Source organism: Lissotriton helveticus, chromosome 5_1 (assembly GCF_964261635.1).
Source record: "Lissotriton helveticus chromosome 5_1, aLisHel1.1, whole genome shotgun sequence".
Lineage (NCBI taxonomy): Eukaryota > Metazoa > Chordata > Amphibia > Caudata > Salamandridae > Lissotriton > Lissotriton helveticus.
Genome location: NC_136065.1, coordinates 328,243,025 through 328,259,113, shown reverse-complemented (window position 1 = coordinate 328,259,113; position 16,089 = coordinate 328,243,025). Strand labels below are relative to the sequence as shown.

At 49.4% G+C, this 16,089-nt stretch overlaps 1 protein-coding gene across 2 annotated transcripts in view; it reads right to left on the bottom strand.

Moving 5' to 3' along the window:
* Nucleotides 1-15,314, bottom strand: part of LOC144753138 (Golgi integral membrane protein 4-like) — a 55,374-nt gene extending 40,060 nt beyond the window's left edge. For both annotated transcript variants that reach the window (XM_078640916.1, XM_078640917.1), the window contains exons 1-2: nucleotides 15,067-15,314; nucleotides 2,101-2,175 (exon numbers count right to left, since the gene is read on the bottom strand). In XM_078640916.1, the coding sequence (XP_078497042.1) occupies nucleotides 2,101-2,175; nucleotides 15,067-15,256 (265 nt within the window). In that variant the 5' untranslated portion in view covers nucleotides 15,257-15,314. The remainder of the gene's footprint in view (nucleotides 1-2,100; nucleotides 2,176-15,066) is intronic.
* Nucleotides 15,315-16,089: the final 775 nt, after the last annotated feature.

Sequence of the window (16,089 nt, the reverse complement as noted above, 5' to 3'; positions counted from 1 at the left end):
GGGAGGGAGTGTTACAAAGAGAGATATTTGATTAAGAGTGGGCTCTCTGGAACTAACGGAAGCACATTTAAAAACACTGATGGACTGGTACCTATATCCCGCCAAACTTAAACGATTCTTCACGAACACATCAGATAGGTGCTGGAGGGGCTGTAGTTTGCTCAAGGATTTCCAATACATCTGGTGGGACTGCCTCACCATAAGACCGTTTTGGGAGGAAATCCTAGCACAAATTAAGACCATGCTAGACTACCCCATACAGACTACTATGGAGGGGGTCCTCTTAGGCATCCGTGATCCTTCTCTTCAACACCAAACCAAAGCAGATAAAGCCATTCTATGTGCATGCACAGGAGCTGCGAAAGTAACAATAGCAGCAGCTTGGAAGAAAACGTCAGCCCCCCCTCCCTTTCATTATAGCACTCGTGACTCTGGAAACTACTATGTCTTGAGAGAATGGTGGATATCTTTTGCGATAATTATAAAAGCTTTGAATACAAGTGGGGACCACTGGTTGCTTTTCTTTTAGGGGGCTTGCCACTGGCAGTATGTCCACCTTCAATCAGGGATATGCATGTCTTCCAATTTAAAACATCTAGCACATGACCAGATGGTGAAATACCATCCATAGTTAGAGCTGCCGCTACTGGGAGGGGGGTGGGTGTTTTTCTTTTTGTTGTTTTAGGATTTTTTCTTTTTCTTACAATCGTGATTTTATTGGGGGACCTTCCTGGTTGGAAGGGTAGAGCAAAATCCTGTCACAAAAGAAACACGGGTTGTTTTTTCACATTTTCATGAAGGGGATATCCTAGGCCTGTACACTACCGACAACTGTACAGGATATTATAGAATCCCCATAAAGGAAGGCTTGGATGTGACTGAATAAGCGAGTACAACCTCACTACTTTTCATGTAGCAATGCTTTGTACTTTTGACTTTGAAACTTCTTTTGCTATAATGTACGAAGTGTATGCCTAACAGAAATGCTAATAAATACACGTTTGACCAAAGAAAGAGGTAATAGAGAATGTAGGAGTCAAATTGTATCTCACATGGTTCAAATTGCACTATAGAGCTTGGGAGGGAAATATCCAGATGATGGTGTATAAGCAGTAATTAATTTGAGCCAGTGGATGCAGATGGGCCTCACTGGCACTCATTTTGGGGGGCCGGCACATAGTTTCCCTCATTAGACTTTAACCCAGAACAAGAGAGAGAAAAAGAAACAGAAACAGAAACAGAAAAAGTTGCAAATGGAGGATTAACAAGGCATGAGGTTCAATCAAGGCTCAGCAGCCTCGATTTTTCGGCAACCTGACCTTGGATAGCGCCGTAAACAGGCTTCTGGGCAAAACGTTTACCTCAGGAACATATTGTTTTACAAATTAGGTACAGTAATACAATTTTTTGACAATACAAAACCAGTAAACAGAATGGAAAACAATATTTTGGTCAATTTTTCCTTGATGGGGGGATCATGGATCAACCTAAAGTCTGAAATGTGCGTAGTCAGACTGTTTTTAGGAAAGCAGTCAGGAAATTTACAGACGTGCACCAGGGAACCGCCGCATTAGCTGAAAGATTAACGTATGAGTTAAGTCTTGTTGAGCTACCTTCTATGAGGTTTCCTGTCAATTGTTAATACAGTAAATGGAATGTCTCAATTTGTTTTAGTGGATATGTGTTCTTCTGGGTGTAATTGAAGTATGGTCACTGGAAAGATTTTCTAAGTGAACAAAAACTTGATTTATTCATTTTGACAGTAGCTTAAATAATTGTGTTGTAGATATGGAACGTGATCTACCAACTAGAGTTAAAATTCAAATGACCACAGTGGTAAATAAAATAAAAGCATAATGAATTTGTTTGCTCAAATCTCCACTGCATTTGTTGATGAAGAAAATCGATACATTGGGTGGCAGTTATATATCGACAGCGCCCATTCACCCCAGTAAATCCCGGGAAGGGCTGGCTCTCAAAGAGCCCTCAAAAATTTTCTAAGATTTAGATTTGGGGGCAACTAAAAGTACATGCAGTATTGCCTTCCCCACCATGGTATGGATTCATTAAATACCACCCCTTGTTCCACATGGCTCTCACCTTCCTTGGTCTTCTTGTGCTCCGCACGCTCCTTCTGGATGGCCTGCTTCAGCCAGGACTGGAGCTCATACTCCTCTGCAGAAACAAGAAGCATGGAGAGGTTACCACAAGTGCCTAGAGCTCCCAGCACCCACTGTTCACCTGGGAAATGTTTGAAGGAGTGCAGACACTGCAGGATTGTGCATTTATGCAAATGTACAGCCCAGCAAAGGTAATTAGTTTTTGCTTCATCCCCCTTGAGATTGTGTTGGTTTTGAACATGGAAATAACAATTCCTCTCAGAGCGTTGCCTGTTACAGTCTGGACATGATGGCCATATCATCCATTGGCCATTTTGTGGCAATTAAGTCTTACTGAAAGGCATTGAGGAACACGGAAAAATCTGTTCTGGGTTTGGACTGCAGAGGATGAATACAAGGTACCTTTTTCTTGCCGGCACATATACTCTGACACTTTTGTAAGGTTCCAGAGTGTCAAAACTGACCTTATCCTTTGCTTGCTTCTTACGCAACACTAAGATGGTTGACCTCATCTGGTGTAGCTCTAGATAAATAAATGACATACCTGCCGTTAATTGAAACATGAGATGGCCTACATTCTGGGAGGTGTTCTAAGAAGAGCGGAATGCTGGAAAAGGGACTATTACTGACCACAAGGGAGGAAGGTGCCAATGTAGAGAGCCGAGGAGGCCTGTCTCCGCGTATGGGATGTAGGCCCTGATGTGTGAAACAGTGTCCCCTGCTGAGTGAACGTACAATCAGCTGAAGGTTCCGGGAAGGTAACTCCAAACTGGTCTGGTAGACATGTTTTGTCCAGCTTGTGCAAACACTTTCAGGTCTAGCAACCACTGTGAGAAGGGGAGCTACCTGCTCGCAGGCAGGTCACTCCCCATGCTGCTGCATGGCTCTGCCTGCATTCTTTTTGCCTAATCTTGTATTTTTCCCCTGTGCCTAACTTGATTTCTTGCCCAAATTGTTTTTATTCCCCTGTGCCTGTACTTGCTTTCTTGCCCAGACTTGTTTTTATTCCCCTGTGCCTGTACTTGCTTTCTTGCCCAGACTTGTTTTTATTTCCCTGTGCCTGTACTTTCTTTCTTGCCCAGATTTGTTTTTATTCCCCTGTGCCTGTGCTTTTTTTCTTGCGTAAACTTGTTTTTCCTTCCTGTGCCCAGTTCTCCTGCGGCCCCCGCCAGTTTTTCCCACCGCTGCATCTCTGCAGCCCTGCCCCCCTGCAATCCCATTCGCCGCCCTGCTCCCGCCTCCCAGCTGCTCCTCCCTCCCACATCCCCTCATATGGAGGCCACGCAGTGGCCACGCCGCTGGCATGCCAAAGGAGCGCCTAAGGCATGCCCATTTGCGTTCTTCCGCACCTGGACCCCGCGAACGCCACGATGCCTGACACCGCTACGATGCCAGAACCCTCTACGCACTCAACACCGGACGATCACACACCTGCTTCCTGGCACCCCAAAGCGCACCCACGGAGCTTTCACCTGCTGGAACTGCAGCTTCACAAGCATCGGCCCCACCAAGCTGCCGACCAGGAAAAAACCCAACCAACTCAGATGCATCCTTCTCAACACCCGCTCTGCCTGCAAACACGCCGTTGAACTCTGGGACCTACTCGACTCAACCTCCCCAAATGTCGCCTTCCTGATGGAGACCTGGCTGAACCCCGCCTCGGCACCCGAAATAGCCATAGCCATCCCGGAAGGCCACAAAATCTCCCGCAGCGACCGCACCAACGGAGCAGGAGGAGGAATCGCCATCATCCACAGAAACACTCTCAGAGTCTCGACCAACACTGAGGACACCCTCAGCACCACTAAACACCTGCACTTCCAGATCCACACCGTCCCCAACACCACCCTCAGAGGAACCCTCATCTACAGACCCCACAGACCTCGACCACAGTTCAGCGACTCCATCGCCGACTTCGTCAGCACACAAGCCCTCCCCTCCACAGACTGCATCCTACTCGGGGACCTGAACTTACACCTCGAGAACAACAACAACACCAATTCCACCACCCTGATCGACAACCTAGCCAACCTTGGACTCAGACAACTCGTCACAACACCCACCCACTCTGCTGGTCAAACACTTGACCCAATCTTCTCCGCAAGCCCCCACGTCTCCTTCAACCACACCACCAAACTCCACTGGACCGGCCATCGCTGCATCCACTTCACCTTCAAGAAACCCACCACACAGCACCGCACCCAACAGATGCCTCGCCGCTGCTGGAGCAAAGTCACCAAAGATCAGCTAACCACCACCTTTGCCCAGACACCACCCGCCGACCCTAACACCACCGCCCACAGCCTCAGACAGTGGATCAACGACTGCGCCAACACCCTCACCCCGATCAAGAAACCCTCCAACAGTCACACCAACAAGAAAGCCAGCTGGTTCACTGAAGACCTCCGGGCCTCCAAGCAAACCTGCCGAAAGCTGGAGAAGGTCTGGCTCCATGAACGAACACAGGACAGCCACGCAGCCCACAAGAACACCACCTGCAGACACCATCACCTCATCAGATCAGCCAAAAAGGCCTCCTTCAAAAACCGCCTAGACAACAATGCGCACAACAGCAAAGAGCTCTTCAACATTGTGAAGGAACTCTCCAAACCCAGCTCCAACACCAATGACGTCCCACCCTCGCAAGACCTGTGCGACTCGCTGGCCACCTTCTTCCACCGCAAGATCGCAGACATCCAAGACAGCTTCAACACCAAGACCGCCCCGACAACCACTCAGACCTCCTCCCCCACGACCACCATCCGCACCAACTGCCTGCTCTCCTGGACCAACATCAATGACGATGACACCATCAAGATCATGGACACCATCCACTCTGGATCTCCATCAGACCCATGCCCACACCACATCTTCAACAAAGACAGCGGTGCTCTCACAACTGAATGAGGAGGGCCTAGACCTGCTGGTAGTCTTCCTTAGCAAGAGACTACTACCCAGGGAGCAAAGGTGGAGTGCCATAGAAAGGGAAGCTTTCGCTGTGGTCTCGGCACTGAAGAAGCAGAGGCCCTACCTGTTTGGGACTCACTTCCGGGTTCAGACTGACCACAGGCCCCTCAGGTAGTTAATGCAGATGAAGGGGGGAGAATCCAGAACTGCTGAGGTGGTTCATCTTCTTACAGGGAATGGACTTCAGGATGGAACACCATCCAAGGACAGAACACGCCAACGCAGATGGCCTGTCCCGGTTCTTCTTCCTTAGTGAGGAGAACTTCCAGGAGTGTGGGTAGTTCCCCCTACTTTCAGCTGGAGGGGCATGTGTTAGACTTGGCATCTTTTGGTGTGCTTCCCCTGAGTGTTTGCATTCTGTCCTCCCGGTTTTGAGGGTATAACGTTCCTGCGCGCTTTTCGCACTGCTGATCAGTGGTAAAGCGCTGGTGCTCCTGTTGTAAATTGTGTCATGATTGGATATGTGACTTACTTGTCAATCACCAGTAAAGGGCACTACGGGTGCCGTGGCTTGTGAGTCAACACCTACTCGTGGGCCTGCAGCAAGGATTGTGCCACCCACGTATGTAGCCCGAAATAGTTATAAGTGAAGGAAGTTAGGTATGCCTTTAGAGAGGGTGCCCTTTTCATTCAGAGTTCATAGAGGCCACTTTTAGAAAGTGGGTATTATTTTGCTCGGTCATCCATGTGCCTCTGCTGAAATGTGGATTGCCCGTCTGGTTTTTGGACGACAGATGGTTGGGGAGCATGGTGGCTCTCCATAGTCTAGGTAGGTCAGGAAAGGGCTAAATAGACCTAGGTTATGATGGGGGGGTGAGGGAGGAGATTTCCTTGCACCTCAAAGGACCTGGTATGCCTCTGACAAAGCAGTCTCCACCTCCTGCCAGGAATTCACGCCAGAGAAGGACCAACTGGTTCTGGCCGGAAACCGACACCCTCTGCCTGGAAGATCAAAGGATTTTTGTGTACAAATACTGGGTCCCATACCCCTGAACTTTAGAACTCATCTGGATAAAGAAGACTGCCCAGAAGAAGAGCCGGAGAAGCTGCTAAAAGGAACGACTGCTTTGCTGCGTGCTTTGCTGGGCTGACCTGCAGTGGCTGCTTCTGTCTTGGGCAATGAAAGGCCTGGACTGAACTTTCTGCAACCAAATTGGTGAGCCTCTCCAAGGGCTTGAGGTAGAGCTTGCTCCCTCTTCACGAAGTCTCAGAAACAGCAAAGACTTCAGGTTCTTCGACCCACAGCACTGAAGACTGTGTGTTTTGTGCTGCAACCCGAAGAATATCACTCGAAGAAGAATATGACGACCCTGCCGAACCCGGTATCCTGAAGACACCGCAGAGGGCACCCACCGCAACGCGAACCTGGTCTTACTGACGACGCCTGCTGATGCCATCACTGAGCCACTGCTCGCACCACGACCAGTGGGCACCACACTCCGCATCGCCGTGCTTCCCGTCGAAGCTTTGGCACCGCAGAGGGCACTGCCGCCATGCCACACCGCGATCCTGGTCTCACCGATGACGCCTGCTGATGCAATCACCAAGCCGTTGCTTGCACCGCGACCTGTGTGCCGACACTCTGCACCACCTTGCTACACAACTACGACATGGCCTTTCTGACGCCGCCACTTCCTGCCAAAATCAACGCAGATGCTTGCACCATGGTTCGGGGGCACCGCTTGTAAGTTACATGACGCAAAACCTTCATCCCGCACCGCAGCCTTGGCCTACTGGCACCATCCACTCCAGTTCTTCAACCGTCGACAGCGTTTCAGCATTGACACACCGCTGCTTGCACTGTGACCTGCGAGAACCGTGACGAGCCCCGCCTCCATCTCGCACAGCGACCCCTCGGCTCACGGACTACGCTATCGGATGCAGCCACCGTGTCGCTGCTCGCACCGCAACCTGGGGGTACCCTCACGCAGCACCGTTGTGCTTCACACCACAGGACTGGATGCCTGTTGGCGCGAGTGCTCTGGACTCCATCAGAAAGAAGCTCGACCTGCAATGCGAGTGACATCGCCCTGCATCTCTGAAAGGGACTGTTTGCGGGTCTTCCCGACACCGTAGTTGGCCTGCGACCCCGTGGTCAGCCAGAACTGTTTTTGGATTTATGTGCTCATGACGCCGTGGAAGCCCGGATGGAGCTATCCACACAAGGAACACTTTTTAATCAAAGTATTTTTGAACTGTGAACTTTTAAGTATAGTATTGTGGAGTTTCATAATTTTTGGTCTTGTTTTAATTATATAAAAATATTGGATATTTTTCTAAACTGGTGTGGTGTCCTTTTGTGGTGGGTACACTGTCTTACTGTGGGTTATGTACAAATGCTTTACACACTGCCTCTAAGGTAAGCCTGGCTGCTCCTGCCGAGCTACCAAGGGGGTGAAGCAGGGGTTATTTTAGACGTGTAACTCCCTTATTCTGACTAGAGTGGTGGCTTTTGCCTGGCTTTGGCCCGCGCCCTAGTCTACCAAAAATCCCATTTCTAACAGCCCACCTGTCTCCTGAGCCCTAACTTCCACTCTGGGCATTCAACATACTAAGACGAGTCTCTAACACCCACCCCCAACAGGGATCAACAAAAATGCCTTATTTAACAGAGACTTTTGGGAAAAAACAAGGGTCCCATACAAGAAGAATAGTTACAATAACACAATGTTTACAATCAAAAATTGGGACATAAGCATGTATTCACAGAATAGAAACATTTATTTAAGCGGTAGTTTATTTCTCTGATCTACCTAACCTTAATTTTGTTTTTAATTGTACTCTGCTGCTGTGACCCAATTGTACATGATTGTCCATGCTTTTTACTAATCCCTACTCCACTCTCCCTTCCTCCCTTACTTTTCCAAACCCCCCCCCACCCCCTTTTTTTTACTAATACCTGCCTAGGCAAACTTCCCAGGTACTCGTTCCATCACCTTGTCCTGATGAGATCCCACTATCGCTCAGGGATAGAAACGTTGTCGACACACGTCTCTAACTCTATATTACAATTTGTATCACAATATGGAGTATGAGATGCGAACTGATTTTTCACAAACATAAAAGTCACCCTTTTAAGTCACTTGCCTGTGGTAAGGAAATTGGCTGATTTCCTTGTACCTCGTCACGGTTTGCTCACTCACCTCTTGTATAATTTGTGCCGTAAACTATTGCTTAACTACATTTTTTCATTCTGTGAATACACGCTTATACCCCAATTTTTTATTGTAAAAACTGTGTTATTGTACCTATTATACTTGTATGGGACCCTTGTTTTTTTCCCAATAGATGTTTACTCTTGGTCCCGTCTGACTTCTAGGGTCTCCTTGTTTCTTCGTTTATTTTTATTTAACCCGTTGCGTGCTCCTGTCGGCTGTTGGCTGTTGGGAGCACTACATCCCTAGTGCTGCGAACGGCCAACGCAGCATCGCCCATTTCATCAAATGCCTGCACCCGCCGCGGTAAACGGGTTAACAGAGACAGCAAATCAAGATTTCCTATACCGTGAGCAAATGAGCTTTTCCATTCCTTCAAGACCATCTCAGCTTTCCATCTTTCTGGGGTCGATAAACTGAGTATCTTTAAATTGTGTACCTGCAACATTTGTCAATTAGAGCGCTTAGAGGCAACATACTGTTGAATGAGTGACTACATACAAAACAAGCATTTGCAATGCAATAGGTCTCGCATTTATGCAAGTTTAAGCTATTGGCATTGTAAATGACAATGCTTTTTATTTACATTTTAAAAACCAAAACATAAATAAAAGGCATTGTCATTTACAATGCCAATAGCTAAAACTCACATAAATGCGAAACCTATTGCATTGCAAATGCTTGTTCTCGGTGGGAGCAGGGAGCACCCCGCAGCCAGGAGATGGAGGCCAAACAAGTGTATGGGTGGAGAGAGGAGGCAGGGGAGGACGCACGTGCATGTGTTGATTGTGTTAATGTCCTCTGACTGGTGTCACGCGTGCCCATTCCCACTCTACAGGCCAATGTACTTGGGCTGGGGCCCTCAGTGCCCAATCACGTCTGGCACTGAGTTATATGAGAGAGGGAGGTACCACCTCTCATCCTGTGGGAGTGTGGTGTGAGATCCAAAAGCCCAGAAATGCACCTGGGCCTACTTACACAAAAAGAAGGCAGCTATAACACCTCTGAAAATGACTCAAATTACAGGCGCGCCTGTTGGCGCACTCGCCCGTGCCAACGGGTAGAGTGAACTGGGTTAAACATATGATAATAAATAATCTGTACTGATGCAGCTGTAGCGTGGTGTCCCCGTGGTCACTTTTCCAAACTCGAGCGGTTTGTAAATGCCTCAATAAAAGTATTTTGCTTCTTCATGTGGCGGAAAAGGGCTCTGAACACCAGCCTACTACTTGGAATTATGATGAAAAGTCCCTCAGAGTCTGCATGCAGTAAGGGAAATACTATTCAGAGCAGTGGAGGCAGAAAAAGGATTCATTTGAGGTTAAAGAAAAGGGGCAATTCACATTTTTTTTTCGGGTGTTCCTTGCAACAAATACATCCTTAATGGAGCTGTTGCGCCTTTGATTTGTGGGATTGGCTTTCGGCAGATCAGTGGTGTTTGGGAGAAGGGTTGTCAGAGCATGGACTTAAAGCTCTGAATTACAGGTTTGGTGAAGTGTGCTTTTCTGCAGCAGACAGGCAGAGAGCGCTTTGAGTGCAAAAGGCGCTAATGGCGGCTGGGGGTGGTGATTAATTTGGGTGGGGCGTGAGGGCTTCCACCCACCAGCCACCATTAATCACGCGAAGAGCCGCCTAATCGCTCACAAACCCCGCTGCCCCCATCCCTATTTATGACTTGCACTTTTCATTTGTGGTTTTAAAAAATGGTGCATATTGGTCGTCTGTGCCTCGTGCTTCCCTCCGGACAATGCACGTCATGTATAACTTATGTCAATTATGTAGCGCTTTAGGAATTTTGAAACAGAACTGAGATTTCCCTTTACAGCGGATAAAACCCCCTGTGTCTGCCCGGAGACTGTCCCCAGGGCGGGCTTTGACACCTCCTCCGTTGGCAGTAAAACACCCGAAGCTGCACCGAGGTATTGGCGTGAAACCCAGGCACGTTTAAAGCGGGCGGCTGTATGGACGAAGGCTTTCCTGTGGTGCACGGCGATTACCTTGCGGGAGCCAGCGTGATATTTACTAACATTTTGCACTGCTGCTCGCTCCCACAAGGCAATCGCCAAACGTGCACGAGGGTTCATTGGGAACAGTGCAAAACATGCACGAGTTCCCAATAAAGCCTGTAGAGATTCCAAAACGTCTCTAAAGCAGCGCTTCCGCGCTGCTAGGCGAGACCTAAAAAGGTACCCTTGTGTACGAAAGAAACAATTAATGTAAGTGAAGACACCAGGGTAAAACACCATTCACTGCACAGCTGCCCCTCACCTTCCAGCTGGGCAAAGAGCGTCTCCTGCAGCTGCTTGAACTTGAGGAGCAGGTTCTCGTAGCTGGGCACTTTCTCCTGTAAGTGCTTGTACAGGTAGAGCACGGACCACAGGCACAGCAAGGCTAGCAAGCAGAAGCCTGCCTGCAGAATCCTCTTATGCCTGCAAAATCCGCAGGCCCCGAGTCCCATGGCCGGAGAGCTTGGTTCCTCTTCAGCAAGGCCCAGGCCCTGGGACTCCCGTTATCATCTTGACAGTAATGTCCGTTTAACAGTCTCAGGAACCATGTGCGGGCCTATATAGCTCTGCTCAGCCTCGCGGATTATGACATTATTGTGACTTCATAGCGCCACACTGTTACGTCAAAGCGCTTTGCGTCCCATACGAGCATCAACCCTGGATGTCTATGTATGTCCGCACCCTGAGCAGTACAGCTTTGTCATCCCGGGTGTACATCACTGCACGTGCTGGGAGCCTTTCCTGCGGTACAAAAGGGGGTGGTGAGCGACGGAGCATCTGAATCAATCAAACACTCACACCCAGTCAAAAGATCTGGGTTTAATCCATCACCGTTCTTTAGCCCACTCTGCCACCCCAGTTCAGACATGGCTATATGCAAATCAGTCTGACCCTGTGCCTCATGGGAACAGTCCAGCCCGAACTGCCAAGCCATGTCTGCCCTGGACTGGAAACAAGCTTCCGAGGACCGGTTTCTGGCATTCCAGCCGTCTTCAGCCCGGCTTGCTTGTATCCAGTGGCAAAGTGAGCAAGGGACTCACGTCTGAGCATACCCTGCCACACTTATGGCGGCCAAAAGCGGTACAAAAGGGGGTGGTGATCGACGGAGCATCTGAATCAATCAAACACTCACACCCAGTCAAAAGATCTGGGTTTAATCCATCACCGTTCTTTAGCCCACTCTGCCACCCCAGTACAGACATGGCTATATGCAAATCAGTCTGACCCTGTGCCTCATGGGAACAGTCCAGCCCGAACTGCCAAGCCATGTCTTCCCTGGACCGGAAACAAGCTTCCGAGGACCGGTTTCTGGCATTCCAGCCGTCTTCAGCCCGGCTTGCTTGAATCCAGTGGCAAAGTGAGCAAGGAACTCACGTCTGAGCATACCCTGCCACACTTATGGCGGCCAAAAGCGGTACAAAAGGGGGTGGTGATCGACGGAGCATCTGAATCAATCAAACACTCACACCCAGTCAGAAGATCTGGGTTTAATCCATCACCGTTCTTTAGCCCACTCTGCCACCCCAGTTCAGACATGGCTATATGCAAATCAGTCTGACCCTGTGCCTCATGGGAACAGTCCAGCCGAACTGCCAAGCTATGTCTTCCCTGGACCAGAAACAAGCTTCCGAGGACCGGTTTCTGGCATTCCAGCCGTCTTCAGCCCGGCTTGCTTGAATCCAGTGGCAAAGTGAGCAAGGGACTCACGTCTGAGCATACCCTGCCACACTTATGGTGGCCAAAAGCGGTACAAAAGGGGGTGGTGATCGACAGAGCATCTGAATCAATCAAACACTCACACCCAGTCAAAAGATCTGGGTTTAATCCATCACCGTTCTTTAGCCCACTCTGCCACCCCAGTTCAGACATAGCTATATGCAAATCAGTCTGACCCTGTGCCTCATGGGAACAGTCCAGCCCGAACTGCCAAGCCATGTCTTCCCTGGACCGGAAACAAGCTTCCGAGGACCGGTTTCTGGCATTCCAGCCGTCTTCAGCCCGGCTTGCTTGAATCCAGTGGCAAAGTGAGCAAGGGACTCACGTCTGAGCATACCCTGCCACACTTATGGCAGCCAAAAGCGGTACAAAAGGGGGTGGTGATCGACGGAGCATCTGAATCAATCAAACACTCACACCCAGTCAAAAGATCTGGGTTTAATCCATCACCGTTCTTTAGCCCACTCTGCCACCCCAGTTCAGACATGGCTATATGCAAATTAGTCTGACCCTGTGCCTCATGGGAACAGTCCAGCCCGAACTGCCAAGCCATGTCTTCCCTGGACCGGAAACAAGCTTCCGAGGACCGGTTTCTGGCATTCCAGCCGTCTTCAGCCCGGCTTGCTTGAATCCAGTGGCAAAGTGAGCAAGGGACTCACGTCTGAGCATACCCTGCCACACTTATGGCGGCCTAAAGCGGTACAAAAGGGGGTGGTGATCGACGGAGCATCTGAATCAATCAAACACTCACACCCAGTCAAAAGATCTGGGTTTAATCCATCACCGTCCGACTCTGCCACCCCAGTTCAGACATGGCTATATGCAAATCAGTCTGACCCTGTGCCTCATGGGAACAGTCCAGCCCGAACTGCCAAGCCATGTCTTCCCTGGACCGGAAACAAGCTTCCGAGGACTGGTTTCTGGCATTCCAGCCGTCTTCAGCCCGGCTTGCTTGAATCCAGTGGCAAAGTGAGCAAGGGACTCACGTCTGAGCATACCCTGCCACACTTATGGCGGCCAAAAGCAGTACAAAAGGGGGTGGTGATCGACGGAGCATCTGAATAAATCAAACACTCACACCCAGTCAAAAGATCTGGGTTTAATCCATCACCGTTCTTTAGCCCACTCTGCCACCCCAGGTTCAGACATGGCTATATGCAAATCAGTCTGACCCTGTGCCTCATGGGAACAGTCCAGCCCGAACTGCCAAGCCATGTCTTCCCTGGACCGGAAACAAGCTTCCGAGGACCGGTTTCTGGCATTCCAGCTTTTCCTGGGCATGCCTGGCCCTTCAGAGCCCCTTCCACTGCGCCTCTGCGGGATGCTCCTCGAGCCCTGGAAATGGATGGATGTGATCAAAGATTCCCAGGCGAATATTTCTGCAGGAAGCACGTGGCCTTCGACGTACAGCTCATCACTTTTTCCGTGGAAGTAGGCACTATTTCACAACGCTGCTCTCTGAGCGTCCAGAGGGACCAGAGACCCATGGGGCAATCACCAGTTTTAAACCCAGTCTGCAGCCAAACGCTCCCACCAGATCTGACACCAGAACATCTCCTGGTACCGGAAACACACAAATGACGAGGTCCCGAGCCAGGTGGCATCCGAACAAATAGGAACAAACAAAATTTTAGGGCTTTCCATCATGAACACACAATCTAAGTCGCTCTCTATGTGATCAGGTGCTAACGCGTCTCCCACTGGCAGTAATTCACAGCCCTTGAATGAGGCTGCCTGCGGCCCACGCAGGGAGAGACCCCATAGTAGGGCGGCCACCTTAGTGCCACATGAGGGCACACCCGCCAGGCTAGTGTTTGGACCCACTGGGGTCCTGCGCTACCCATGGGGTATTTTCGACGCGCTATTGGGCTTGGAGGTAGGTATATAGACCTCCCCCGCCCATCTAATGGTGCTTTTGCGCGCCGGGACTCCATGCCATTTGGTTCCTCCTGGTCACGTGGGCTAGGTCGGCTCCGGCTGCCGTGTCGTTTTCGTGGTCAGGAGGGAGGGTCGTTGTTTTGTGAGGTGAATCAGGTTCTTTACATCTGGAACTTAAAGCCTGCGTTCAAACACTGACCTTCTGGAAGATACACAGAACTAGCAAATTAGCAAGTTAGGCTACTTTTGTATTGTTTTCTTACAATTGTAGTTCTGCTGTTATAGCAGCTAACACAACTACAAGTACCAGAATGGCAAGGAAAAAGCAGACTTGATGACCTACTCTGGTCTGACATGGGAAAACTTTTAAGTAGACGTGGGCTAATAATCCGATTTTCTTGTTTGTAGACAGCTACAAAGATAAATCATTATACATATCCTGATGCTTTAGGCAGGGCAATGGTTGGCAAGTAGCAGACAGAGTCTTGCCACAGACCGAAGCAGGCAGTGCAAGGCAGCAAATCAGAATGACCGAAGCAACTAGGTAATCTAACTGGCTGCCATTTAACCAATCACAATTGGCACCGGTGTTCAGGCTTTTCTAACTTGTTGTCATGGAATTATTCAGAAAGGCTGGAGTTCCCTAAATCTTTCTGGAAAAAACTGTAAGCCATGAAAGAATGTGGTACCAATGTGCTTTTGGATTTCAATTCCAGTGGTACTTAATGTACGAAAGGCTTTTTAATTACGTACTGTCAGCAGGGAAGAAACTTCTGTTTTCTATTCATTCCACATTTCAGACAAAAAGGAAACCCTTCTCTTATCATATAATCTTAGAATTACTAAAAAACCAATTGTCTCGTGAGCTCTAACTTCCACTCGGGCATTTAACATACGAAGACGAGTCTAACACCCCCTCCACCCAACACAGGGATAAACAAAAATGCCTTAACAGAGACAGCAAATCAAGATTTCCTATACCGTGAGCAAATAAGCTTTTCCATTCCTGCAAGACCATCTAGCGTTCCATCTTTCTGGGGTCGATAAACTGAGTAACTCTAAATTGTGTAAACAGCAACATTTGTCAATTAGAGCGCTTAGAGGCAACATACTGCAGAATGAGTGACTACATACAAAATAAGGTACCCCTGTGTGTGAAATAAACAACTAATGTAAGTGAGGACACCAGGGTAAAACTCCATTCACTTGACAGCTGCCCCTCACCTTGCACCTGGGCAGAGAGCGCCTCCTGCAGCTGCTTGAACTTGAGGAGTAGGTTCTCGGAGCTCTGCACTTTCTCCTGTAAGTGCGTGTACAGGTAGATCACGGACCCCAGGCACAGCAAGGCCAGCAAGCAGGAGCCTGCCTGCAGAATCCCCTTCTGCCTGCACCATCCGCTATCCCCGGGTCCCATGGCCGGAGAGCTCGGTTCCTCGTCAGCGAGGGCCGGGCCCTCGGACTCCCGTTATCATCTTGACAGTAATGTCCGACTTAACAGTCTCACGAGCCATGCGCGGGCCTATATAGCCTGTCTCAGCCTCTAGGATTGTGACGTTTTTGTGACTTCACAGCGCAGCACTGTTACGTCAACGCGCTTTGCGTCCCACGAGCATCAACCCTGGATGTCTTCCCGTGAGTACGTCACTGCACGTGCTGGGAGCCTTTCCTGGGCACGCCTGGCCCTCTGAGCCCTTTCCACTGCGCACCTGAGGGCTGCTCCTCGAGCCCTTGAAATGGATGGAAGTGAACAAGGACTCCCAGGCCCAACATTCCTGCAGGAAGCACGTGGCCTTCGACTTACAGCTCATCACTTTTTCCGTGGAGTAGGCACGTTTTCACACCGCTGCACACTGTGAGTCTGGAGGGACCAGAGACCCGTGGGGCATTCCCGGTTTTAAACCCAGTCTGCAGCCAAACGCTCTCACCAGAACATCTCCTGGTAACGGAAGCACACAAACCACGAGATCCCAAGCCAGGTGGCATCCAAACAAATAAGATACACAGAACTCGCAATATAGCAAGTTAGGCTATTTTTGTACTGTTTTCTTACAATTGTAGTTCTGCTTTTATAGCAGATAACAAAAAACTACAAGAACCACAATGGCAAGGGAAAAGCAGACTTGATGACCTACTCTGGTCTGACATGGGAAAACTTTTAAGTAGACGTGGGCTAATAATCCGATTTTCTTGTTTGTAGACAGCTACAAAGATAAATCATTATACATATCCTAATGCTTTGGGCAGGGC